The following is a 27,319-nucleotide window of genomic DNA, read 5'->3' as shown; positions in this document are numbered from 1 at the left end:
CCCACTTGACCACACCTCCAGCCTGGATTTTTGCTGGTTAATTGGAAATGACACCTCAGAGACACCTTTCTTCCCTGGCTGGTTTCAAATTGCAGTCCTCTGAGTCTCATCAGCCTGACTGGTTAAGATTGCAGGGATGAAGCACGGACTCCTGGCCTGGCCTTAGACATATTCTGTTTTTCCCTTTTTCTTTTTGTCAGTCATGGGACTTGAACTTAGTGCCTGGGTGTTGTCCCCGAGCTTTTGTGCTCAAGGCTAGTACTATATCACTTTGAGCCACAGCTCCACTTCCAGTTTTTTGGTGGGTAATTGGACTCTGCTGCCCAGGCTGGCTTTGAAGCTGTAATCCTTAGATTTCAGCCTCCTGAGTAGTTAGGATTACAGGTGTGAGGCACTGGTGTCTGGCTAGACATATTATTAATCAGCGTTTTAGGATAGTCACCTAGAAGATGATTGCTAGTTCCAAAGGCACATGAGCGTTGGTTGTAGATACTTGGTACTGCCAGCGTGTCTCACTGTTCCATGACACTTTGTAGGTTTGGTGGGTTACTCTACAAGCTCTGGAGTCATCTCTTTGAAGTGACCTTGAAATTCCCACCAGGGACTGAAACTGGGACATGAACTGCACTTCAGACCAGATCCTGTCCAGAAAGGTTTGCAGGAAGCCACAGGAAGCAATGAAGAGGTGCTATCTAGACAACGAGGGGCCTGTGCCAAGCCCTCGGCCCCGCCCCCAGGCCACCTCTCCAAGTTGTTCTTCCAGCCTCGTGCTTCCAGTGTTGGCAGCTTCTTTTACTTCTTATCAGAAATTGAAGAGCAAGGAATTAGACTCAAGTCCCATATTACTGAGCTTTGTTATTTTTGAAAGTACACATTGTACATTCCGTAATACACCACAAAGCATCACCATGAATTATTTAAATGAAACTCTCTTTGTCGCAAGAAATGAGCAGAGCACATTTTGTTCATTTTTCACTTCACGGGTTTCTTACTTTGCAACATTAACTGCAGTGCAATGAGCCGCAGTGTGCTTACTATAAACCACCGGCTCTGCGCCTCCTCATGCACTCTTTTTAGTTGTAACTGAGATGTTTTCTCTTCTTGCTGAAATTATTATAATTGGCTAGCAGCAGAGACTAGAAACAAAGAACTATAAAACATGTTTGCGTTTAGCTTTACTTTAAAAAGTAGCTCCTTGAGCTAGGTGCTGGTGGCTCACACATAATTCTAACTACTCAGGAGGCTGAGATATGAGGATCATAGTTCAAAGCCAGCTCAGAAAAATGTGTGAGGCTCTTTTTTTTTTTTTTTAGCTTTGTCCCCAATCCTGGGACTTGAACCCTGGGCCTGGGCACTGTCCCTGAGCTTCTTTTACTCAAGGCTAGCACTCTACCACTTGAGTCACAGCACCACTTCTGGCCTTTTCTGAGTAGTTTTCTGAGTAGATATGAGTCTCAGAGACTTTTCCTGCCTGGGCTAGCTTCAAACTACAATCCTCAAATTTCAGCCTCCTGATTAGCTAGGATTACAGGTTGGAGCCTTGAGAGCCTGAGGTGAGAGACTCTTACTATCTTATCTCCAATGATTTACCAAAACAAAAGGTACTAGTGGAGCTGTTGTTCACTGGGAGGAAGCTAACCTTAAGCTCGAGAGCATAGGGACAACAGACAGGCCTGGAATTCAAGTCTCAGGACAGGCATGCACACACAGACACACAGATACACACACAGAGCTCATTCAGTTCTCTGCTTACTGTGAAGGAAGAGTAGATTTTGTTTCTTTTTTCACCATTTTGCTGGATTAAAATGTTCCTCTTGCTGAGGACTGTTTCACCAGTGAACTCTACTGTTTGGGGGATTTGAGTCTTGTAGGTGAGGCTCCCGTCTCAGTCACAGGTTAGGGAAATTAGTGGTGAAGGCCATCTCTGGGCCTGTTGGATGCTCAGCAGCCCATTCATGAAGGTGGTGAAGGTCTCCTCATCCTTAGAGATGCCACTTTTATTTCTCAGTAGAAATTCATGTGAAAGAAGACCCACCGGGCTGGGAATGTGACTTAGTGGTAGAGTGCTTGCCTAGCATGTGTGACGCCCCTTATTTACAAAAAAAGAGGCAGAAGTGGAGCTGTGGCTCATGTGGTAGAGTGCTAGCCTTGAGCAAAAGCTCAGGGACAGTGCCCAGGCCCTAAATTCAAGCCCCAGAACTGGCAAGAGGAGGAGGAGGAGGAGGAGGAGGAGGAGGAGGAGGAGGAGGAGGAGGAGGAGGAGGAGGAGGAGGAGGAGGAGGAGGAGGAGGAGGAGGAGGAGGAGGAGGAGGAGGAGGAGGAGGAGGAGGAGGAGGGATGAAAGAACCATTTCAGGATAAGATTTGTTTAGGTGAGACTTTTCTTTCAGTGAGTTCATCTGTGTCCATAGGACGCAGTCACACTGGACAGCAGTAGTCACTTAGCACTGGGAGAAAGTTCCATAGTTCCCGAGGCCTAAGGGAAATGAATTGTGTTGGGTTCTCACTTAACAGAACTGAGGCAAAATCCAATCTGCTGTGAAACTGCTCACAGTTATCTGCAATTTCACTGAACTTTTCCAAGGAAAAGCTGGATTTATCACTGTCTGGATTATTTCCAACTTTCCTCCTTTTCCTCTTCTTTCTCCTTCTCTTCTTCTTTCCCTTCTTCTCTTCTCCCTTTTCTTTCTCCTCCTTTTTCTTCTTCTATTTCTCTGTGTGTGTATGTGTATATGTGTGTGTGTGTGTGTGTGTGTGTGTGTGTGAGAGAGAGAGAGAGAGAGAGAGAGAGAGAGAGAGAGAGAGAGAGAGAGAGAGAGTCTGAGTGAGCTTAGAAGCACAAAAAGCCAAAGGTTTGAACTCATGGCCTATAGTCACTGTCCCTTAGCTTTTTCTTTTCTTTTTTTTTTTTGGGGGGGGGGGCCGGTCGTGGGGCCTGTACTCTGGGCCTGGGCGCTGTCCCTCAGCTCTTCAGCTCAAGGCTAGTGCTCTACCACTTGAGCCACAGCACCACTTCCGGCTTTTTTCTTTTTTCTTATGTGGTGCTGAGGAATTGAACCCAGGGCCTCAAGCATGCAAGGCAAGTGCTCTACCACTGAGCCACCTTCCCAGCCCTGTCCCTTAGCTTTTTATATTCAAGGCTCTACCACACTGAGCCACAGCTCCTCTTGCAGTTTTCTGGTGGTTAACTGGCACTTTCCAACTTGAACCACTTCAGGTTTTTGCAGGATAATTGGGATAAGAGTCTCATGGACTTCCCTGACTTTAAACTGTGATCCTCAGATCTCAGCTTCCTGAGTAGCTAGGATTATAGAGGTGAGCCACTGTACTCAGCTGCTTCTTCTTCTTCTTCTTCCTCTTCTTCTTCTTCTTCTTCTTCTTCTTCTTCTTCTTCTTCTTCTTCTTCTTCTTCTTCTTCTTCTTCTTCTTCGTCTTCTTCGTCTTCTTCGTCTTCTTCGTCTTCTTCGTCTTCTTCTTCTTCGTCTTCTTCTTCCTTCTTCCTTCTTCTTCTTCGTCTTCTTCCTCATCTTCTTCTTCGTCTTCTTCGTCTTCTTCGGTCTGGTCATGGGGCCTGAACTCTGGGCCTGGGCGCTGTCCCTCAGCTCTTCAGCTCAAGGCTAGCGCTCTACCACTTCAGCCTCAGCGCCACTTCCGGCTTTTTTCTTTTTGCTTATGTGGTGCTGAGCAATTGAACCCCGGGCCTCATGCATGCAAGGCAAGTGCTCTACCACTGAGCCACCTTCCCAGCCCTCCAATCTTCTTGATCTAGCAGTTATTATATACATATAACTAACAATCTGGTGGCTTGGTTCTGAACAGATAATTGGCACCAAAATAGTCCAACCAAGCAATCTATCCTTGATTGATGTTGGCAACCCTTGATTTAGTTATGTTTACAGGTAGAACATTGGAGAAAGAACAATGACCGATATTTCTACTGGCTTTTTAATTAATGTCACATGTTGGTGCTTTGAACTAAACTTTATATCTTTCCCTTTAGGTTTGTGCAAGACTGGTTTGCAGAAAGGAAGCAAGTGGCGAGAGTGGACTTCTGTACCGTGCTCCCGCGCCGCCTTGCTCTGTACATCTTTTCCTTTCTGAACCCGAAAGACTTGTGTACAGCTGCTCAAGTCAGCTGGCCCTGGAAGTTTCTAACGGAACAGGTTTACTGTCTGCCACTTCTAATGATAGTACAAATACAACTGTAATCCATCTTCCTCGAAGACAATGCTGAGGGTGCCCAAAGTGTGGTTAGCGTACGTACCCATAAGAGGAAGGAGACAAGTGAATATAATTTATAGTGTACCTAAGGAGATATTTACTATTCCAATAATGCAGAATTAATTAATTAATTAATTAATTAGGCTGTGGGGCTTGAACTCTGGGCCTGAGTGCTGTCCCTCAGCTCTTCAGCTCAAGGCCAGTGATCTACCACTTGACGCACAGCACCAATTCCGGTTTTCTGGTGGTTGATGGACATTCCTGGTCTGGCTTTGAACTGGGATCCTCAGGTCTCAGCCTCCTGAGTAGGTAGGATTACAGGCATGAGCCACCAATGCCTGGCTGTGCAGAAATTTTTTTTTAATTTCAAAATATTCAATATCTTGCCACTTCCAAGACAATGCGAGGAGTTTATAACCCTTCAACTCCACTTAGCCTCTGCTCAGTTTCTGTGCTTTTGTTGGCAAATGTTTGAGTATGTGATTGTGTGTGTGTGTGTGATTGTGTGTGTGTGTGATTGTGTGTGTGTGATTGTGTGTGTGTGTGATTGTGTGTGTGTGATTGTGTGTGTGTGTGATTGTGTGTGTGTGTGATTGTGTGTGTGTGTGATAAATGCTGCCCTTGAGGACATACAGGGTCTGATTTGAGTCCACTCTACTCCCTTTGTAGATGCCTAAATCCACAGCTGTCCAAGTCTGTTATATAAAGTAATATCATCTTTCCAGAGAATCATGTACATTTTGAACTTTCCTGTAAATTTAAATTATCTCTAGATTACTTATAATACCTAATTCCCTTGGATACAGATAGCCAATTGTAGGCAGAAATATGTATATATATGTATGTATCTACACATATGTACATATATGTGTAAATATACAAAAATGTAAAATACACAGATATTCCTCATAAAACCATTACTGTTTTACGGGGCTGGGAAGGTGGCTCAGTGGTAGAGTGCTTGCCTTGCATGCCTGAGGCCCTGGGATCGATTCCTCAGCACCACATAAGCAAAAGAAAAAAAGCCAGAAGTGGCGCTGTGGCTCAAGTGGTAGATGCTAGCCTTGAGCTGAAGAGCTGAGGGACAGTGCCCAAGCCCAGAGTTCAGGCCCCACGACTGGAACCCTCCCCTCCCCCCCAAAAAAACAAAAAAAACCCTATTACTCTTACATAGTCCACATAACTATATTTATATATAACTATACTTTTTATTTTTCTTTCTTTGTTTTCTTTTTTATGCTGAAACTGAAGCTTGAACTCAAGGCCTAGGTGCTGTCCCTGAGTTTTTGTGTTCAAGGCTAGTACTCTATTACTTGATCCATAGCTTCACTCATGGTTTTTTTTTTGTTGTTTGTTTGTTGGTTGATTGGTTATTTGGTTGGTTAGTCAATAGGAGATTAGAGTCTCATGAACTTTTCTGCCTAAGCTGACTTCAAATCATGATCTTCACTCAGATCTCAGCCTTCTGAGTAGTTAGGATTATAGGCATGAGCCACCGGCATCTGGTGAGTTTGAATTGTAGGTTTGAAGTTAGTTTAAAAACTTTGAAAATATTTCACTGTCTACTGGCTTCCATTATTTTTCCATAATTTTAAAGGCAGTATGTCTTATCTCTAGCTGCATTTTCAGACTTTTTCTGTCTTTTGTTTTTAGCAATTTTATTATTATGTACTTAGGAATATAGGTGTATTATACATCTATATTTATCCTATCTTGTACTTTGCTCTTTGTTTTGTTGAGATGGAGGTCTCACTATTGTAGCTCAAGGTGGCCTCAAGGTTTTGTTTTTTTGGGTTTTTTTTGCCAGTCTTGGTCCTGGGTTTAAATTCAGGGCCTGGACACCATCCCTGAGCTTTCTTTTGATCAAGGCTACCACTCTACCACTTGAGCCACAGCACCAATGTCTTTCATCAACTTTGGGAAATTTTGAGATGTTATCTATTCGTGTATAGCTTCTACTCTATGCCTTTTTTCTCCTGATATTCCAATACTTACATGATTCATTTTGGCCCATTGTGTTCCATGTACTCTTACATGCCTTTTTCCCCCATTCTCTTGGCTTTCAGTATTTAAATCTGGATTTTCTTTTTATCTATCTTTCAGTTTACTAATGACTTCTTTAGCTTGAGCCTCATCTTTTGTAAAACTCACTGAATTTTAAATTTCCATTTTTGTTTTAAGTTCTAGATCATTAATTGATTCTTTTGCCAAAATTTTCACTTGGCCATTTATATTTTTAGGCAAATAAATTATACATACATACATACTTTTATGTTGATTTAAGTTTATGTCTCAAAATTACATTTGTCTGTTTCTTAAGGGTTTCTATATGGTTACTAAAAAACAAAAGAAGAAACAAAAAAATTCTTTTTTTAATTGTGTGTTCTTGTTGTTTTTGGTTGACTACCAGATACGTGTATAAAACACCCATAGCACTTGAGTATTTTGGATGGTGCTATCTGCCTCTAGAGAGAGCTTACTTAGCTTCTGGCATTTGGTTTGGCTAGGAACAGACCACGTAAATTGAATGAGAAAGAGCTATTCCAAAGCTGGCTTCAGTCCTTAGGATAGTTTGTGTAATTTTCTGTCATTCTTCCTGGAAAGGATCTCCTTTACTTGGTCTCGAATCTCAGTTGGTGGTCCTTTTACCATATATGAGAATCCCTGAAAGTCTTTGGTGCTTCCAAGTTTATCTGCTCTAATCTTCTACTCAGCTTCTCATTCTACGAAGCTCTATTGTGCAATTGATAAATACTCTGAGGCAAAAGTAAGATCAGGCTATCTCTAGTTTTCCCTTTACTCTGAGATCTTTTTTGTTGTTGTTGTTGATCGTGGGCCTGAACTCTGGGCCTGTGCACTGTCCCTTTGCTCTTCAGCTCAAGGCAAGCACATTACCATTTGAGCCACAGTGCCACTTCTGGTTTTCTGATGGTTAATTGGAGATAAGAGTCACACAGTTTCCAGCCTGGGCTGGCTTTGAACTTCAATCCTCAGCCTCCTGTGTAGCTAGAATTACAGGCATGAGCCATCAGCACATAGCTTCAAAAAGTATTTATGATGCTTTGTCTAGATACCTGATTAGATAGAACCACATGAAATGACTATTTTCAGGAGCTGGGAAAGTGGCATAGTGATAGAGTGTTTGCCTTGCATGCACGAGGTCCTGGGTTCGATTCCACGTAGGCAGAAAAGGCTGGAAGTGGCGCTGTGGCTCAAGAAGCTCTTCAGCCTTGAGATGAAGAGCTGAGGGAAAGCGCCCAGGGCCAGAGTTCAGGCCCCATGACTGACAAACAAACAAACAAACAAAACAAACCCCTCAAAACCAAGAAACAAACAAAAACCCCCACGAAATTACTATTTTCTTATGTCAGCATAGTAGCCTATTGGTGATAGAATAGGCTCAGTAAAAATTCTTGTTCTGAAACAAACTATCATACCAGTGTTAAAAGCTGAGTTCTCATAATATAGGGTAAAAGTAACCAGATGCTAAGGGAACATGGGTAAGTGTTACAAAGATGACTATCATATGTGTATATATATATATATATATATATATATATATATATATATATATATGTATATGTATGTATGGATGGATTTATCAAGGAACAGTGTTCCTATAGAGTAAAATAAAGTTCGTATTTCTCAAAGTTTAGATGTAAATTACCCCAGAAATCTGTTTTTTTGGGGGGGGGGTTGTGGGACTTGAACTCAGGGCCTGGGCACTGTCCCTGAACTCTCATTCAAGGCTAGTGCTCTACCACTTTCAGCCACGGTGCCACTTTAGGTTTTCTGATTGTTAATTGGAGATCAGAGTCTCACAGACTTTCCTTCCTGGGCTGGCTTTGAACCATGATCCTCAGATCTCAGCCTCTTGAGAAGCTAGCATTACAGGTGTGAGCCACTAGCTCCCAGCTTATCTCAGAAATATAATGTAACAAATATGTACCTGAAAAAGTTATTGCTAGAAAATTATCCTTTAAAAAAAAGTGTCAACTCATCTCCTTCTTGTTTGTTTCCTGCAGGATTGCTTGTGGATGCCCAAATGTGTTAGATTCGGATGGTTTCTGCCCTATACTCCAACAGATAATGAGTATGGTGCTTGGAAGCGCCATTATATTGCTTGTGTATCCAATCTGGACTGGCTAACCCCCAGGGAAGCCACTGCTGTGTATGGGACACTAAATGAACCCAAAACAGAGGATGAGGAGCTTCAGGAGAGGCGAAGAGAAAAGTACCTAAGGAAAATTATCTGGGAGAAAATTGCACTACATAAGAGTAAGTAACATTTAAAGACTTTATTGTTTCCCAAGTATTTTGTAAAAAATAAATGGATTTCCACACAAATTCCAATGTGGTGCCATGTCACCATGGGACAGATGACACGTTCGGCTTGCTTTAAAACCTGCTCGTGGCTACTTCTGTTTTTCTTTATTGTTATATTTTAAGCTATTTATAATAACTACAAAGGTGTCAGATGAGATATATGCGACCGACATCAGTCCCAGTTCCTCCTGGGTTTGGAAGACCAAAGCAGAAGGAGGAAAGTCTAAACAGGACTAAGGGGTTGCTCCTGTGGTAGAGCACTTGCCCGGCAAGTGTACAAACTGAGTACCAACCCCAGTGTTACCAAAAGCGAAATCCACGCAAAAGGTATGACATGGGCGCAGAACAGACAGCCCGAGATTGGTGGGAAGGGAATCATGACAAGAGGAATCGATGAAGGAGCAATGGCATTTTTTGAAAAAGAACAAGAAGAAAGTGAGGACAAGGAATGGTGCACACCAAGCCTTCTAGTGTGCACAGTGTGTAAAAGTAAGCAATAAGCAGATTTGAGCTCTCCCGATGAGACATTAACCTGGAGCCAAGAAGGGCAGAAATGGTTAAGAAGCTGAGGCATGAATGGGCCCCATGGAAGAGTTGCTTGTTCTTTGTTTCTTGGCCTTAAATGACTGTCATCTCCCTGCCCTAGTGGACAGTGTTTTTGAGGGACAAAACACTAACCAAGAGTATAAAAGTGGCTCTAATTATTGTCAATGGAACATTGTCTCAGCTTGATTTCTGATGCTTTTATCTATGTTGGCATGGCTGGGAGAAGCTAATGTTTGTTTTTCAGAGCAGTTATTCAAAGCTCGTCCCCCTTGGGGGAGTGGGGCGTGCTGCTCCAGGCTGGTGAGCTTCAGCCACCAGCCACAGCCCTCCCAGGTCGGGCAGGAGCGAGAGGGACTTTGTGAAGCTCTGGAGAAACAGCTCGTTTTGGCATCCTTAGACGCTTTGCCCAAGCGGTGAGTAAACTTCCACCTTTTGGAGCTCTAGAGTACCTGGTGTTACCAAGACCCCATTCTGGAATAGTTTGGCTAGCAGTAAGGAGCTTGTATAATTGTGTGGTTTCAAGTCTAAGAAATAGTTCATTTTCAAGAATAGCACTATTGAAAACACTTTCTGAAGAGAAAAAACAAGTGACATTTCAACCTCCATTTAATATCTTTTTAGCCCTGCAAACAGACTACCTTAGGGAGTATGTTTTCTGTTTGAAGTTATTGGAACAAAGATAATATTTTCCAGAAGCCATCCTTATGGAATAAGAGCATCCAAATGGTAACTGTGTTAATTTTCCTGCTCTAACCTGGGATAGACCAGTTTAGAAGGAGCATGGTTTCAGAGGCCTCAGTCCATGGCCATTTGGCCCAGGGCTTTGGGCCTGTGGCGGGGCAGAATATCATGATGGGAGCACTAAACACCCAATTGTACAACTGCCTTCCACCATCTCCCAGTACTGCCAGGCTGAGGACTAAGCCTTTAACTTATGAGACTTTAGGAGTCACTTCAGAGTCAAGCAGTATCAAAACAGATCCAAACATAGCTCCTATTTATATTTGTATATTCAAATATAATTCTCTTTTATTATCTGAGTCAGGGAAATTCTGGCTTGATCAGTGAACAAAGACTTCCTGTGTATATACTAACATTAATTTTGCTAAGTAAATTCCAGGAGATCCTTCCCACCCCCTTTATATGGAAGGGGAGAGATCTACAGGGTAGATGTGGCTTTATTTCTCCAAACTGCAGGGAGAGCCTAAGACGCCAAAGCCTTGCTCAGTATGGCTGGCATCTGGAGGATGTGGGTGCTTACTAGTGAAAGTTAGCAGGAAATGAGAACCTCGCTGACACTCCTTTGCTCCCTACAGAAGCAATGTTTCTGGAAGCCATTCCTATCCTCTATTACCAAAGAAAACACTGCATGGAGTTTATGAAAATGAGGATAACACTTCACATACTTCTCAGCTGCATGTCATACTAATATCATCTCGGATTCCTGCATATGAGGTACACACTGTGTTACTGGCTAGCCCTTTTGGAGTGGATTTTTCATCTACATTAGAGGATATGTCTTTTGTGTATGGAAATGATTCATTTCAAAGCCTGGTGACAGTGGCTTACGCCTGTAATCCTAGCTACTCAGTAGGCTGAGATCTGAGGATCATGGTTCAAAGCCAGTCCAGGCAGGAAAGCCCATGGCACTCTTATCTCCAATAAACTACTCAGAAAAAGTTAGAAGTGACACTGTGGCTCAAGTGGTAGAGCGCTAGCCTTGAGCACAAAGAAGCTCAGGGACAGAGCCCAGACCCTGAGGTCAAGCCCCAGGACTAATTAAAAAAAAAGAAAGAACGAAAGCAATTCATCTACTGAAAATATTAGAAGCCATCAAGAAAACTATAATCAGTGGGCTGGGAAGGTGGCTCAGTGGTAGAACGCTTGCCTTGCATGCCTGAGGCCCTGGGTTCGATTCCTCAGCACCACATAAAGCAAAAAGCAAAAAGCCGGAAGTGGCGCTGTGGCTCAAGTGGTAGAGGGCTAGCCTTGAGCTGAAGAGCTGAGGGACAGCGCCCGGGCCCAGAGTTCAGGCCCCACGACCGGACCTTAAAAAAAAAAAAAAAAAGAAAAGAAAACTATAATCAGTGTATTTTGCAAGACTAGAGGCATAAACTGCATACCTAGTGTGCAAGTACACTTACTGAGAATTATTTTATGGGATCATGTCTAACAGGAAAAGAGGAGCTGGGAATGTGGCTTAGTGGTAGAGTCCTTGCCTACCATATATGAAGTGCTGGGTTCAATCCTCAGTACCACATAAACAGAAAAACCCAGAAGTGGCACTGTGGCTCAAGTGGTGCTACCTTGATCAAAAGAAGGTCAAGGACAGTGCCCAGGCCCTGAGTTCAAGCCCCAGGGCTGGCAAAAACAAAACAAGAAAAGGAGGAGGAGGAGGAAGAGGAAGAAGAGGAGGAGGAAGAGGAGGAAGAGAAGGAGGAAGCAGTATGGTAATGCACATCTGTAATCCCAGTACCTCCTGAGGCTTTGGCAGGAAGATTGTGAGTTCAAGGCTGAACTAGGCTATAAGGTCGTTGCTCAAACAAAAAATAGTTTCAATTTTTTTTAGAATTCCCAAAGTGTTTAATAATATCATGTAACCACCAGCTCTCAAGAATGTTAGTAGTTCCATTTTGTGATCTATTTAAGGAAGATGCCATTACATTAAAATTTGGTCATTATATGATGAGGTTATATATTTTAATATTACTATTAATATTTAATATTACTATGTAATATTAATATTACATGATCAGATTTTAAATCAACTTAGAAAATCTATGATAGAATTTTTTTGTTTTGTATATGTCTCTGTGCATAGTGTATACAAAGATAAGATGCCTAGAGGAAAATAATCTAAACCATTAACACTATTTATCTGTGGATGATGGAGTTAAAACTTAACTGAACTTTCTCCTCTTATGACTAGGTAAAAAATAAAATAATTTAAGGAGAAACCAATAAGGAGAAAGCTCAATGTCTCTAGAAATGACAGCATATTCTATATCTCCTGAGTTTCTTTCATTAACAAAGATGTTCAAATGGTGGGTATGATTCCCAGAGTTGGCGCTTTGTTTTGCAGATGGTGGTGGACAGTACTAAGGCAGGGGCCGTTGCTGTGGTGTACGAACACAGCGGCATGACCTTGGAGAGCCTGCTTTGTCTTGTAGACAGAGCTCTGCATGGCCAGAAGGCACACAGTGTTGGGATATTTAGTGATGGAGACAGCAGAGGAATCAACTTACTCAAAGGTAGGCTGGCCATTGGCAAAGAACACTACTGACTTGTTTATTTGGTGCTGATTTTGTAAGGAGTGTTGGCTTTGGCTTTATGAATAATTTTCTTTTTCTTTTTTCTTTTTTTTAATCTGTCATGGGCTTGAACTCTGAGTCTGGGCACTGTCCCTCATCTCCACAGCTCAAGGCTAGTGCTCTACCACTTGAGTCACAGTGCCACTTCTGACTTTTTCTGCTTATGTGGTGCTGAGGAATCGAACCCAGGGCCTCATGCATGCAAGGCTAGCATTCTACCACTGAGCCACCTTCTCAACCCCATCAATAGAATAATTTGCATGATAAAAAAATTTAAAGCTATGATTAAAAACACAACTTGAAAATTACTCTCAATCTTTTTTTTTTTTTTTTGGCGGTCATGGGACTTGAACTCAGGGCCTGGGCACTGTTCCTGAGCTTTTTCACTCAAGGCTAGTGCTCTGCCAGTTTGAATCACAGCGCCAAATTCAGTTTTCTGGTGGTTAATTGGAGATAAATTCTCACTGATTTTCCTGCTTGGGCTGACTTTGAACCTCAATCCTCAGATCTCAGCTTCCTGAGTAGCTGGGATTATATGTGCAAGCTACCGGCACCCAGTTCAACCATTATTAAGTAATATTAATTAGATAAAAAGAGATAAAAGGGCTGGGAATGTGGCTTAGTGGTAGAGCGCTTGCCTAGCATGCATGAAGCCTTGGGTTGGAGTCCTCAGTACCATAGAAACAGAAAAAGTTGGAAGTAGCGCTGTGGCTCAAGGGGTAGAGTGTTAGCCTTGAGCAAAAGAAGCTCAAGGACAGTGTCCAGGCCCCAAGTTTAAGCCCAGGACTGGCAGGGAGAGAGAGAGAGAGAGAGAGAGAGAGAGAGAGAGAGAGAGAGAGAGAGAGAGAGAGAGAGAGAGAGAGAGAGAGAGGAGAGAGAGGAGAGAGAGAGAAGAAAGGAGAGAGAGAAGAGAGGAGAGAAAGAGAAGAGAGAGAGGAGAGAGGAGAGAGAGAGAAACAGAGAGATATGTTAAACAGATAGAAAAGTGCTAGTTGTTATGTAGCATTATTAAACCTCATAAGGTGAATCTCTGGGGACTCCTCTGCTGTATGGTGCAGGCGGAAATGTTGTATTCTCTGCCCAAGAACACTGTATGCCAATAACCCAGAGAGATGGAGGAGTCAGTGGCTGCGGCGTCCTCCTCACCTTAGCGACCCAGCCTGGCACACGGCGTCTTATGGGAGGGTGGTTGATGTTGGTATGGTTCCGTTCATAATAATGTTGAAACTGACTATGATGTTTTTGTCTTCCCTCCCCTCAGGTTATAAAATTGCTATTAAAAATTTACTGAAGCCTGAAGTGAGAGACTTCTGGGAGAAATTAGGGAGCTATGTGGCCACTGAGGAAGAAGGAGGACACGTAGACATCTTTGTGCCACTTGGCGCATCTGGTCAGCTCCGGGCACAGGATGGGGGCGGGCCACGCCCACATCATGGTGATGTTTGGTGATGGTGTGAAATGCATCTGGGTCTCAGGATTCCTCATGGCTTACTCGTTCTCCCTTTGCCAGTTTATACCTCGCATGGCCACTTTTTGTGGGAAAGGGGGATGAGGGATAGTGCCCAGAGGAAATGATTTCTGCAGGAACAGAGTCACTAGTGGTGAGAATCACTGACATTATTTCTGTGTATGATGAAAGAACACGATTAAAACCGGACTGCATAGTGTCGGGGAGCTGGCTGTGCATCAGTGTGAGGAAACTGCTTCCGTGGTGTCTTGACCCTGGGTGAGCAGGAACTTGGTGACACAAGGCCAGTACTTGTCCGTTAGGCGGGTTTGTGGGCCTCCGATTCCTCATGGAAAGTCACCTCTAGGCCTTAAGGACTTGCGAATATTTTGGTACTTCAATAATATTGAAATCAGTGGAGGGGACTGGGAAGGTGGCTCAGTGGTAGAGTGCTTGCCTTATATGCATGAGGTCTTGGGTTCAATTCCTCAGCACTACATAAGCAGTAAAAGCTGGAAGTGGTGCTATGGCTTAAGTGGTAGAGCACTAGCCTTGAGCTGAAGAGCTGAGGGACAGCGCCCAGGCCCAGAGTTCAGACCCCACAATTGAAAAAAAAAATCAGTGGAAAAGCCAAGTGGCACATACCTGTAATTCTAGCTACTCAGGAGGCTGAGATCTGAGGATCACAAGTTTGAAGCCAGCCCAGCCAGAAACATCTGTGAGACATATTCTCCAATAAACTACTAAAATCTAGAAGTGGAGCTGTGGCTTAAATCATAAAGTGTGAGCCTCCAGCAAAAGAAGCTCAGGGACAGCACTCAGGCCCTGAGTTCAAGGCCCAGGACTGGCACCAAGAAAATAAAATAATCAAAAGCAACAAGCCAGTGAAGAGCTGAGTGAAGGCAAGCATGGATGATGATCACCAAGGCTGCCTGTGGCTGCCGCTGCCGCACAGAGCCGACTTCACGCAGGAGAGGAAACTGCAGAAACATCAAGTCAAATTCACTGTGGAATCTATTATTAATTTTAATTAATTAATCTATATTCACAATTTATGTCATTTTACCAGAACAATTCTTTTTTTTGTTGTTTTTTGGGGGTTTTTTGTCGGTTGTGGGCCTGAACTCTGGGCCTGGGCACTGTCCCTCAGCTCCCATAAGTGGTGCTGGGAAGGTGGCTTAGTGGTAGAATGCTTGCCTAGCATGCATGAAGCCCTGGGTTCTCTTCCTCTGTACCACATAAGCAGAAAAAACCAGAAGTGGCAACTGGTAGAGTGCTAGCCTTGAGCAAAAGAAGTTCAAGCCCTAAGACTGGCCAAAAAAACAAAACAACCCCCCCAAAAAAACCAGCAAACAGAATGATTCTTGATTCTTACTATCCATTCTTCCAGGAACCCATGTATATGATATTCAATGTTTAACATATGGATATCTAATTTTTCCAACATCTTTTCTTTTAAAGACTGTTCTTACCACAGCGAATGGACTCTCTTGATTTCACCATCAATAAAAACACCAGACACCCAGTGAGAGATATTCAAAACTTTCCGACTCTACCTTCTGGTTCCAAGCAGTTCAAAGCATTTATTCAGTGACCACAAAGAACTGAAATACATTACTCACTACATTACTCACTACACTAGTCAGCCCAAGTAATTCAATCGACACATTGAATTTTATAGTCCAATCTATGTTGTGTCATCAAAGAGGTGGTAAAACTGATGTCACACTAAATTTCAGCCATTGGAAGCCATCCTGTGTTTAACCATTTTACCTCTGTCTTCTGACAATGAAAATTCTCCTTTGAGTCAAACTATTTTAGAAAATAGACATAATTGGGGCTGGGAAGGTGGCTCAGTGGTAGAGTGTTTGCCTCATATGCATAAGGCCCTGGGTTCCATTTCTTAGTACCACATAAGCAGAAAAAGCCAGAAGTAGCGCTGTAGTTCAAGTGGTAGAGTGCTAACTTTGAGCTGAAGAGCTGAGGGACAGCACCCAGGCCCAGAGTTCAGGCCCCATGACCGACAAAACAAAAACAAAAAAAGAAAAAGAAAAGAAAGAAAAGAAAGTAGACATAATTGTCTTTGGGCTAAATAAATATTCCACATTTGAAAAACAAAAACACTAGTTCTAACTCTATGCCATCTTTTCTCAACCTATTGTTTAGTTCTGCTAAATCCAATTCTTCAGTTTCTGGATTTAGTGGGTTTTGTTTATTTGTTTTTGTTGATTGTAGGGCTTGAACTCAGGGCCTGGGCATTGTTCCTGAGATTTTTTGTTCAAGGCTAGCACTCTACCACTTTGAGCCACAGTGCCATTTCTGGTTTTCTGGGGCTTAATTGGAGATAATTGTCTCATGGACTTTCCTGCCTATGCTGGCTTTGAACCTCAATCCTTAGATCTCAGCCTCCCAAGTAGCTTTGCTAAGATTACAGGTGTGAGCCACCAGGGCCCAGCTTTTTAGCTGTGTTTTCAATGCTGATCGAGGAATTGAATGGAAGGTAAAAACTGCTACTGGCTTTTTTTTTTTTGTGCCAGGACGTTATTGTTTGTAAGTAATATTTAACTGTACCTAGAGAGACCTATTGTACTAATGCAAGTATTTTTCTCTGCATAGAGGAAGGCATAGAAGTTCTTTCTCAGCTGTCGCAACTAACTGGCACATTCTTTACTGCTCCCACTGGGATTGCGACTGGTTCTTACCAACACAGTAAGTGTTTGGGGTGGGGAGAGGGGGACAACACTACCCTTTGTGTGCAGTAACACACGCCAAGCCCAGCGTCACTGAAGGGCAGTGCGGCTCATAACGCTGCCTTCTCAGAAAGAATGCAGCACCTTCACATCATTGACTCGCTTTGTCTAGAAGATGATTTATTTTCCTCTAAAGCATCATTTACCAAAACCTTGTTGAAAACATCATCTTTAAGAGTTAAGCAAAGATATGGGCTGGGAAGGTGGCTCAGTGCTTGCCTTGCATGCATGAGGCCCTGGGTTTGATTCCTCAGCACCCCATAAGCAGAAAAAGCCAGAAGAGGCACTGTGGCTCAAGTGGTAGGGTGCTAACCTTGAGCTGAAGAGCTGAGGGACAGTGTCTAGACCCAGAGCTCAGGCCCCACAATCGACAAAAAAAAAAAAAAAAAAAGAGTTAAGCAAAGATATACAGTGGTTGATCTAGAGAAATAGTAAGTATGAAGTATGGTTTTCCCTGGTAATATAAAATCAAAATGACTTTATCTGGGGACATGGATTGCAGCAAGAAAGAGATGAGGAGACACTTGCTTAGATCCTACTCCTTCTCTGAAAGGGAAATAGAAGAGAAGAAATAATTGAAAACAAGCTTACTTTGAGACGTTAAGCCTGCAAATATTGGGAAGCATGCCATTGGCTGGTCACGGGAGAGCCACATAGCTTTGCTGTAGTGACCCTATGATTTCCCTCTCCAACATGCCTTTGCCTCTTACCAAATGAGACCTAGACAAATGTAGAAACAATGGAAAGCACTGGTTCTTGCTGGGCGCCAGTGGTTCAAACCTGTAATCCTAGCGATTCAGGAGGCTAAGATGTGAGGATTGTTGTTCAAAGCCAGTCCAGGCAGGAAGGTCCGTGAGACTCTTATCTCCAATTAACCATCAAAATCCATAAATGGAGTTGTGGCTCAAGTGGTAGAAAGCTAGTTTGGGCTGGGAAGGTGGCTCAGTGGTAGAGCGCTTGCCTCTCATGCATGAGGCCCTGGGTTCGATTCCCCAGCACCACATAAGCAAAAAAGAAAAAAGCCGGAAGTGGCGCTGTGGCTCAAGTGGTAGAGCGCTAGGCTTGAGCTGAAGAGCTGAGGGACAGCGCCCAGGCCCAGAGTTCAGGCCCACAACGGGACCAAAAAAAAAAAAAAAAAAAAGAAAGAAAAAAGCTAGTTTTGAGCAACAAAGCTCAAGGACAGTGCCCAGGCCCTGAGTTCAAGCCCCAAGTTGAAAGAAGAAGAAAGAAGAGGAAGAGGAAGAGGAAGAGGAAGAGGAAGAGGAGGAGGAGGAGGAGGAAGAAGAGGAGGAGGAGGAGGAAACAAAAGCTTTGGTTTGCTACCTTCCAGGACTGGGGAAAGCTGGCATGATTGTGAAAGTCATGGGAAGGATTCCATGTAGGAATGACAAAAAGCTCAGTGACTTGAAGCTGTTTTGAAGCTGAAATCATTTGTTTATTTTGGTTTAGATAATTGCCAAATGCTCGCACACGGGGCTCTTTAATAAAACAGGAAGGCCAAATGACAGTACCTGTAATCCTAGCTACTCAGGAAGCTGAGACCTGAGGAACCCAGCTTGAAGCCAGCCCAAGGAAACAAATCCAAAGGAAACAAATCCAGAGACTCTTATCTCCAACTATCCAGAAAATAAAAGTCAGAAATGGAAGTGTGGCCCAAGCAGAGAATGCTAAGCAAGAGCAGGAAAATAAAGCAAACATGTCTTTCTATCCATTCAAGACAGAAAAGAAAAAAGAAACTTGTCACTTCATGCAGTAATTGCTTTTCAAGAACAGAAAATCTCTTAGCTATGTACCACAGCTGGGTAGAAATATTTGCAGAGAAAGACAGCAGTTTGACCTAGTTTCAGAAAAACACAAGGTTGGCAACCATAGGGTAGACTTTGGATGGCATAGTGAGGAAATGGGAAAGGAGAAGTTGGATTTTCATCTTTAGAATGAAAAGAGAATATACTATATTCTTACTAAGAAGACCACTGTGATTCCCAAAGCACAAGACAGCAGTTATTTTTTTTATTTCAAATAGAATATGTCAGCCTTGTCTATCAAAGAAAAGGCAGGCATAAGAAATTATTCATTGTGTCCTTTTAGAGTTTCTTATTTTACCCTCAAAAGTAGACTATGGTTGTTCATTTTAGCCTTTGTGTGTGTATGTTTGTATGATTGTGTGTGTGTTTGTATGAGTGTGTGTGTATGTGTTAGCATTGGGGTCTGACTCAGGGCCTAGGTGCTATCCTTAGCTTTTTCACTCAAGGCTAATGTTTTACCACTCAAACCACAGTTTCACTTTTTGCTGGTTAATTGGAGATAAGAGTCTCATGGACCTTTCTGCCCAGGCTGGCTTTGATCTCTGATCCTTAGATCTCAGCCTTCTTGTAGTCACAAGACTTACAAGCATAAGCCACCAGGGCCTGCTTGTCTTATTCTTCAAAGGAGAAAATAAAATCCACCTGGCCTAAAGACCATTGAGTCTGTCATACTTTAAACAAGAAATCGAATTTTCCCAGCTGAGCTCAAGTCTTCAGTAATCACTGTCAGTTTTCAGTGACTGGCTGGGACTGGAGTGGCTACAACTTCCTCCTACCATCTACTTCAATGAATCCAAGCTTCAGACATGGTCCAACCTCTCAGACTCCCTGGAAGACACCTTGAAATCAGTGAGAAAAGAGTTAAATCCTCTCTTCAAGGACCTGCAGAAGAGTATCAGCGGCAGGATGGTAGGTAAGGACTCTGGGCACTTCTGCAGGTTGGCGTATGCAAGATTAGGAGTATGCAAATAAAATGTAACTTACAGAACTTTAGGAAATTTGTCTCCTTAGTTTTTCTATTTTCTTTAAAACGCAACAAATACCAAGAACAAATTTGTGTTCAAAATCCTGAAGCTAGTTGCGTACAAATAATGCATGCCTGTAATCCTAGCTTCTCAGGAGGCTGAGATCTGAAGATCATGATTCAAGAGGTGGGCGCTAGTAGTTCACACCTGTAATCCTAGCTGATACTCAGGAAGCTGAGATCTGAAGATCGAGGTTCAAAGCCAGCCTGGGCAGAAAAGTCCATGATACGTAACCACCAGAAAACCAGAAGTGGTGCTATGGCTCAAGTGGTAGAGTACTTGCTTTGAGCTGAAGAGCTCAGGGACAGTGCCCAGGCCCAGAGTTCAAGCCCCATGACCGACAAAAAAAAAAAAAAGATCAATAAAATGATATAAAAAATACTAAATAAAAATAAAGAATAATATAACAAATAATAATATAAAGAATATTCAGGTTGATTTTGCACTCTTCTTTAGGTACCTGGAGTTTCTTGGTAACTGCTGCTGCTGCTGCAACTTCTTTCCTCCTCCTCCTTCTTCTTCTTTCTTCTTCTTCTTCCTTCTTCTTTTAGACTTTTTTTTTTCTGCGTATGTGGTGCTGAGGAATCGAACCCAGGGCCTCATACATGCAAGGCAAGCACTCTACCACTGAGCCACCTTCCCAGCCCTTCTTTCTTCTTCTTTCTTCTTCTTCTGCCAGTCCTTGAGCCTGAGCCTATCACTGACCTTCTTTTGTTTTAGGCTAGTGCTCTACCACTTGAGCCACAGCTCCACTTTTGGCCTTTTCTGAGTAGCTTATTGGAGGTAAGAGTTTCATGGACTTTCTTGTCCAGTCTAACTTCCAACCATGACCCTTGAATCTCAGCCTCCTGAGTAGCTAGGATTGCAGGCATGGGCCACTGGTGGTTTACAATGGCATATGGCTTATGTCCAGGCTGGCCTGAACTGCAGTCCTCCTGTTCTGAATCATGGGATGCCAGCTACATGACACCACACCCAGCTGCTGGTTGAAATGGAGGCTTGTGAACTTCTTTGGTTAAGAGTGGCCTCAAACTATGATCTTCCATACATTTTTCTTTTCTTTTCCTTTCCTCCTTTTTCTGTTCCTTCTTTTCTCTTATTTGTATTTTTTAAACTTTTAAGTAATTGTACAAAAAGGTTCCAATTCAACAAGCGGTTCTGATTACAGTGCATCTTGATAATGTTACCCCTTTATCATTCTCCTCCTCTTTCCTAATCTTTACCTTTTCTTTTCTTTCTTTTTCTGATGATGTTTGAACTCATGACCTTGCATTTACTAGCCCTTTCTTTCTTCTTTCCTTTCTTCCTACTTCTTTCTTTCTCTGGAGAAAATGAGGAGAATAGTAGCATTTGAACTCAGAGCTTTGTACTTGCTAGGCACATGTTCTACTACTTGAGCCACAACACCAAACTTTTTTTTGCTTTGATTATTTTTCAGACAGGGTCTTGAACTTTTGCCTGGGGCTAGTCTAGAATTGTGGTACCTGGTACCACAGGCATGTAGTAACCATGCTTGGAAACTATCCCTGAGCTTTTTCATTCAAGGCTAGTGCTCTGCCACTTGGAGCATCAGCTTTCTTGCCCAGACTGGCTTTGAACTGTGATTCTCACATCTCAGCCTCCTGAGTAGCTGGGATTATAGGTGTGAGTCACTGGCACGCAGCTCTAGCTTGTTTATTGAGAAGGAATTTTGCTAACTTTTTGCCCAGGCTAGCCTTGAACCAAAATCTTTCCAGTTTCTGCTTCCAAAGAAGTTGGGTTATAGGTGTCAGCCACTAGGCTAGCTTCCTTTTATTTCTTTGTTCTACCTATTCTACCATATTTTGTAGATGTCCAACCAATATTTTAAAATAATTATTAAGCCATAAACCAGGGAATTTCTCTCAGGGTTATTTCACAGCTATTTAGGGCTAGAGAAAAGTAGATTTTTGATGATATATATAGTCACTGAAGAATCAGTGGGGAAAAAAACAACAACTTGTTTTCAAATTAAAGTATGCTCTTTGAAATGTTAAGAAAATCAAGGGGAGGGCTGGGAAGGTAGCTCAGTGGTAGGGCGCTTCCCTTGCATGCCTGAGGCCCTGGGTTAGATTCCTCAGCACCACATAAGTAGAAAAAAAAGCCGGAAGTGGTGCTATAGCTCAAGTGGTAGCTTGAGCTGAAGAGCTGAGGGACAGCGCCCAGGTCCAGAGTTCAGGCCCCACGACCAGACCACCCCCACCCCCCCATCCCCAAAAAAAGAAAATCAAGGGGTCTGGGAATACGGCTTAGTGGTAGAATGCTTGCCCAGCACGCATGAAGCCTTGGGTTCTATTCCTCAGTACCTCATAAACAGAAAAAGCTGGAAGTAGCACTGTAGCTCAAGTGGTAGAGTGCAAGCCTTGAGCAAAAGAAGCTCAAGGACAGTGCCCAGGTCCTGAGTTCAAGCCCCTGTACTGGCCAAAAAAAAAAAAATCAAAAGATGTCTATTTGTATACTATTCCTGTGGACATAAAATACTTCTACTTTGAGCAGTAAGATTAAGACAGTATGTAGGAGTTTTGGATGGGTTGTGAATATAACATTTGAGCTTATGAGGTTTCTTTCCATATGCTCACTTTGTTCCATTTATAGATTTTTTTTTTTTGTCAGTCATGGGGCTTGAACTCGGCTTGGGCGCTGTCCTTGCACTCTTCAGCTCAAGGCGAGCGCTCTACCGCTTGAGCCACAGCACCACTTCCGGTTTTCTAGTGGTTTATAGGAGATAAGAGTCTCATGGACTTTCCTGCCCAGGCTGGCTTTGAACCATGAGTAGCTAGGATTACAGATGTGAGCCACCGGCTCCCTGCTCCATTTATAGATTTTATTCTATTCAGTGTATTTTTTTTTTTTTTTTTGTCAGTCGTGGGGCTTGAACTCTGGGCCTGGGCACTGTCCTTCAGCTCTTCAGCTCAAGGCTAGCGCTCTGCCATTTGAGCTACAGCGCCACTTCCGGTTTTCTGGTGGTTTATTGGAGATAGGAGTCTCACAGTCTTTACTGCCCGGGCTGGCTTTGAACCGTGATCCTCAGATCTCAGCCTCCTGAGTAGCTAGGATTACAGGCGTGAGCCACCAGCGCCCGGCTTATTCAGTGTATTTTTCCTGGTGGGTACTATTGAATGCTACACATTTTTTTTTTTTACACATTTAACTCGTTGTTGCCATTTTATATTTTACCATACAGAACTCTTCATGGTCTAATACGTTTACTCATATTTATTGAGATAAATATGAGTAGCTGTGATGATCAAGTTGCTTTCATTTTTTAAATCATATTTCTTCCATAAATTAATTATGGGTCATGTGACCTTATATTTACAGGGCAATTTCTGTTTGACACGATGAATTTGGCCCATATTTTGAATATCCAAGAAACTGCACAAGTTCTGGCAGACGGATTGGTGGAGCTGTCAAAGGCGGATTCTGTAAGTGTTTCATTGCTAGAGAAGCTCTAGCATGTTAGTCAGTTCTTAGTTTGTATTTTATCTTATTGTAGTACTTTACTTCTTTAGAGGCACAAGCATGTAGCGAAATTACATCACTTCATAAGAGAGACTCTGTGCTCAAGATTGTATTAAGTACATAAAACAGACAAGCAGAAAAATCTTCTGTGTTAAAGTTTCTAACATTGGAGGGTTTTTTGCCTTGTGTTTAATTTCAGTCAGCATTGACTGCTCCACAAACACATCCCTGGCCTGATAATTTACACAAGCATTATCAAGGAGAATAATTATTAGTATAAGGAAGGAAAAAGTAAAAAATGTGTGAGCCACTTCCAAAATGATGAAGGAAAAGTTAACTAGAAGAGAGAAAGAACAAAGAACAGAAAAAAGCTAGCCATTTGTTGGGGTCAGGTGGGCTGAGGCATAAAGAAACAGTTATTCACCACAAATTGTGGGTGTTCTCCAGGAAAAGTCAGTCACATTTCAGGAAACCAGGAGCCTTTGGTCCCAGACCTCTCCTCGCCCTAGGGCGACAGTCAGGCTACAGGCAATAAAGCCTGCGGCTCCATCTTTGGGGGGAACTTGGGGAGAGTCAGAAACGAGACAGGAACTGGAACATGGATGATGTTGCTCTCTCAATGCTGGACCAAGCCTTAAGTTTTTCCAAGAAAGATTCTCAAGTTCTTGTCTTCCACTATGGTGAAGCCTCCTTGGTGAGAGAATTTAACACTCTCCGCCCACATTGCCTAGTTGCAGTCAACTGTGGTTTGTCTCTGGACTTAGTGTCCAATGCCTAGGAAACCCGATCAGCAAGAAAAACCCTGCTGAGCTTCACTGGTAAAATGAGCAGGGATGGTCAGAGATGACGCTGAGGCCTGGAGAGATCCTGCACTCTCTCCCAAACCCCAAAGAATGGCTACCCTTGCTTGGTAGAGGAAGGACATTGATTGATATAATGGAACCCAGGGCCTCATGCACGCTAGGCAAGCACTCTACCACTGAGTCACATTCCCAGCCTTGATGTAAGTTCGATGTGCTTAAACCTGTATTCTGAGGGAGGAGCAAAGCAGGGAAGCTCCCGGTGGGCTTGCTGGCTGTTCTGCTGCTGACTCTTTGATTCCAGGCCTGCTTTCTGCTTCCCGGTCCTTTGGGTCTACGTTCCTCCTGTGTGTCGGGGGTCATGTTCTTGAGACTCTTCCACAAGACTACAAAAAGGAAAAAGAAACAGAACCAAGCTAAAGCAGGGTGACCAGACTAAGGGATTAAGCTGACTCTAGCGTGGTTCCATGTAAATGAATTAGGCAGTTTAATTAGAACTAAGCTGAAAACTGTTCTCTTTATACTGTGCTTTTTGAAGACCTGCATTCCAAATGTCTTTTTAAAAGAGGATTACTTTTTTTGGGGGGTGGGGTATCACTTTTCAGGACAAACCTTTGGAATTTTTATCACATTTTCTGCTGAAGAAATGTAGTAAGAAGAGCAGCAACTCTGAGGGAAATGTTACTCTGATGGAATGTGACCCTGAAGAGACCTTCGGCTCATTGGGGAAGGTAACGGGGCATCTGCCTTTAGACACTGCTTCCCTGGGACCTCGTGTGGCAAAGTTGTTGCGTGACTCTACTCCTGGGAACCTTGACACTGGTCATTTCTCCTCTGTCTTCATTTCTACCAACTGTTCTTTGAAAAGGTGTTTTATGGTAGACATCATAATGTGAGATTTTAGCGGCTTCAAAGCACAAGCCTACTGTATCTGCTTGGGTAACTGTTCTGTCATGGGGGTTGGAGTTAGATTTGGGTTTTTGCTTTGCCAATTATTCACCTGAGTCCTGGGAAACTTGAGGGGGGAAAATCCCAGTTTTATTCACTTGCAGTTCAGGAGATTCGTCCCTCCCACCCCACTCTTTTTTTTTTGGTTGGTTGTGGGGGTTGAACTCAGGGCCTGAGCACTGTCCCTGAGCTCTTTTGCTCAAGGCAAGCGCTCTACCACTTTGAGCCACAGCTCTACTTCCAGTTTTTGAGTGGTTAATTAGAGATAAGAGTCACACGGGGACTTTTCTGCTTGGGCTGGCTTTGAACCTCGATCTTCAGATTCAGCCTTCTGAGTATCTAGGATTACAGGTGTGAGCCACCGGCTCCCAGCGATCCTCACCCTTTTTGCCCATAACACTAAGGATGGTCCATTCTTTCTTAGTTGAGATTCAAATTTATAAACAAAAGTACGTAGGCTTGAAGTTAGTTCTTCAGACAAGAAGGCAAATGAAGAGTCAGCTGTCGGCTAGAGTCAGAATGCCTACATTCAAAAAGCAGAGAGTGTGCTGTCATTTCCTCTGGTTGCTGTCTAGACGAACATCTCACGCTAGAATCATTTCATGCTCAGAGAAAAGATACCCACCTCTCACGTCTGAAGGCTTAGTACAGCCCTCATTGCTACCCCTGTTCCCCAACTCAGAGTTAGGATAGACTGGTGAGTCTCCCAGTAGCAAATCATTGCTCTCTCAAGCCTGATTTTCTGGGAGTTCTTGTTAGTGCTTCACTGGAGGACAGCATGGAGCAGGCCAAGGGTGGACCGGGAGGACCGCTGGGCCACCCCCTCTGTCAAGCTAACCTGCATTGTTCTATCTTTCACCAACCCCCCTTCCCACCCTCTGCTCAACCCCCCTCCCTGCCCTCTGCTTTGCTCACTCTCTCATTGTTTTGAAACAGTATATTGATGTTTAGCCCAGGAGGACATTAGATTCACATCCTTCTTTTCTTGACTTTCTGAGTGTTGGGATTACAAGTGTGCACTAGCACACACAGCCTTTTCTACACTCCTCATCCCCACAATCACCATTTACCTGTTTATCTATCTCCATCACCATGTACCTTAGTCATCACCATTATTAGTCCCTATTTTCTTGCTGTCAGCAGTAATCACTCCTGGTTTGCTTGTGTGTATGGGTGTATGTGTGTGTGTGTGGGGTAATGTGTTGTGTTTACACCAATTCTCTGAAACCATGGTGATGGGTCACAGCCATGGTTCCAGTTATTCCTGAGTGTTACGTGATGCTTGCACAGTTATTTCTCGCCCCTGGTCCAGGCAACAGAATATCTTCTGGGAAAACAGCCAAGTGTGGAATGATTGTTGCTTCATCCTAGGGAAAATCTGCTATGTGACCAAAGCCCAGGCCTGTGAGCTGCTCAGGCAAAGGCCCACCCTCCCATACCACTATTTTCTTATAGATCTGCAGAATGTGTTGCCCTGTTATTGCCTCTGAGTTCATCTCTTAAAAACAAAATCAGGGGTACCATCATGATTTTAAAATGGGCTCTGAAAATCTTCACCATTGCAACTATGCATAATATAAAGGAGACAAGTTACTGTCTTTAGATCAAATAAAGTTATAATGGCAAATCAACTTCCTGTCCCCAAAGAACTATTTCCATTTAAAAACCAAGCTGCTGTGAAGTCAAGGTGGCCAAAGCCCCAGTGAGCAGGTGTGTGTTTGGGAGGTGGGGGAGGTGCGTGGGGGATGGGGAGAACGCCAAGACCTGAATGTGGATGCCTAAGCACGGAAGGGGCTTGTATGGGGTTTCAGAGACACGGGGCATCCTGCCCACTCCCCCACATCTCCCATCCGCTCACCCTCGGCCCAAGTTCACCTCCCAGTAGTTGAGTTCTATCTGACTTTCAGGAAAAAACCATCACAGAAGACAGTTCTGAGGATCCCGAATCAAGTCTCAGCAAAAGCAGTCTAAATGTCAAAGTGCTGGCTAAACTGGTGAGCCATTCATTACATAATGTGAAATCTGTTTGTTTTACCAATGATCATGAAGCTTTGCTTTCATCCTGGTTAGTCCTTTGTTTTCGCTGAGAATTTTTCATAACTGACTCATTGCAGCGAAGATTACATAGATTAAGTTTTGTGTTTTTATAGTTGCTTTCACTTTAAACAAGTTTATTTAAGCCTCTGCTTCATGGTGCTGGGATTCTAGGCATGTGCCAGTACATCCTGGCTAGGACTTTAGTTTGTGGAGTGATTTTTTTTCTTCCTGATTTATGGACTGATTGCCCTACATATGAGAGCTATGCAGAAGAAAGAAATGATGTGGAAGAAAGAAAAATAAGGTTGTCTTTACTTTTACAATGAGAACACAGACACACACAGACACACACACACAGACACACAGACACAGACACACACACACAGACACACAGACACACACACACACACACACACACACACAAACCCACATTGCTCAGTAGACATTTCCCAGTGAGGATCTCAGTGTTTTGTTCGAACAGTGAGAGCACAGCGGTTTCTGGCATATGAAGCAGAGAGCTCCAGCTTTTCTGGAGGAGCTCATTCCCCTCCCCCCCCATGAGCTCCCCCTTTCACCATCCCATCTGCGTTTGTCGGTGATCATACCTTCACCAGTGGTCATTTA

The 27,319-nt window shown here is 43.2% G+C and overlaps 1 protein-coding gene across 6 annotated transcripts in view; it reads left to right on the top strand.

Moving 5' to 3' along the window:
- Ect2l (epithelial cell transforming 2 like) overlaps positions 1-27,319 on the top strand; it is a 61,274-nt gene that overhangs the window by 20,122 nt on the left and 13,833 nt on the right. For 4 of the 6 annotated variants that reach the window (XM_070010503.1, XM_070010505.1, XM_070010502.1 and 1 more), the window contains exons 4-14: positions 4,000-4,162; positions 8,246-8,498; positions 9,337-9,505; positions 10,409-10,547; positions 12,175-12,343; positions 13,665-13,793; positions 16,467-16,559; positions 19,136-19,318; positions 22,770-22,873; positions 24,316-24,441; positions 26,566-26,652. In XM_070010503.1, coding sequence (XP_069866604.1) covers positions 4,000-4,162; positions 8,246-8,498; positions 9,337-9,505; positions 10,409-10,547; positions 12,175-12,343; positions 13,665-13,793; positions 16,467-16,559; positions 19,136-19,318; positions 22,770-22,873; positions 24,316-24,441; positions 26,566-26,652 — 1,615 coding nt within the window. Of the gene's footprint in view, positions 1-3,999; positions 4,163-4,192; positions 4,256-8,245; positions 8,499-9,336; positions 9,506-10,408; positions 10,548-12,174; positions 12,344-13,664; positions 13,794-16,466; positions 16,560-19,135; positions 19,319-22,769; positions 22,874-24,315; positions 24,442-26,565; positions 26,653-27,319 lie in introns of those variants that run through there. The other 2 variants (XM_070010508.1, XM_070010506.1) reach the window with 2 other exon arrangements.

This window comes from Dipodomys merriami, unplaced genomic scaffold, assembly GCF_024711535.1.
Source record: "Dipodomys merriami isolate MVZ:Mamm:240054 unplaced genomic scaffold, mDipMer1.0.p SCAF_8, whole genome shotgun sequence".
NCBI lineage: Eukaryota > Metazoa > Chordata > Mammalia > Rodentia > Heteromyidae > Dipodomys > Dipodomys merriami.
This window is presented reverse-complemented; position numbering and strand designations above follow the sequence as displayed.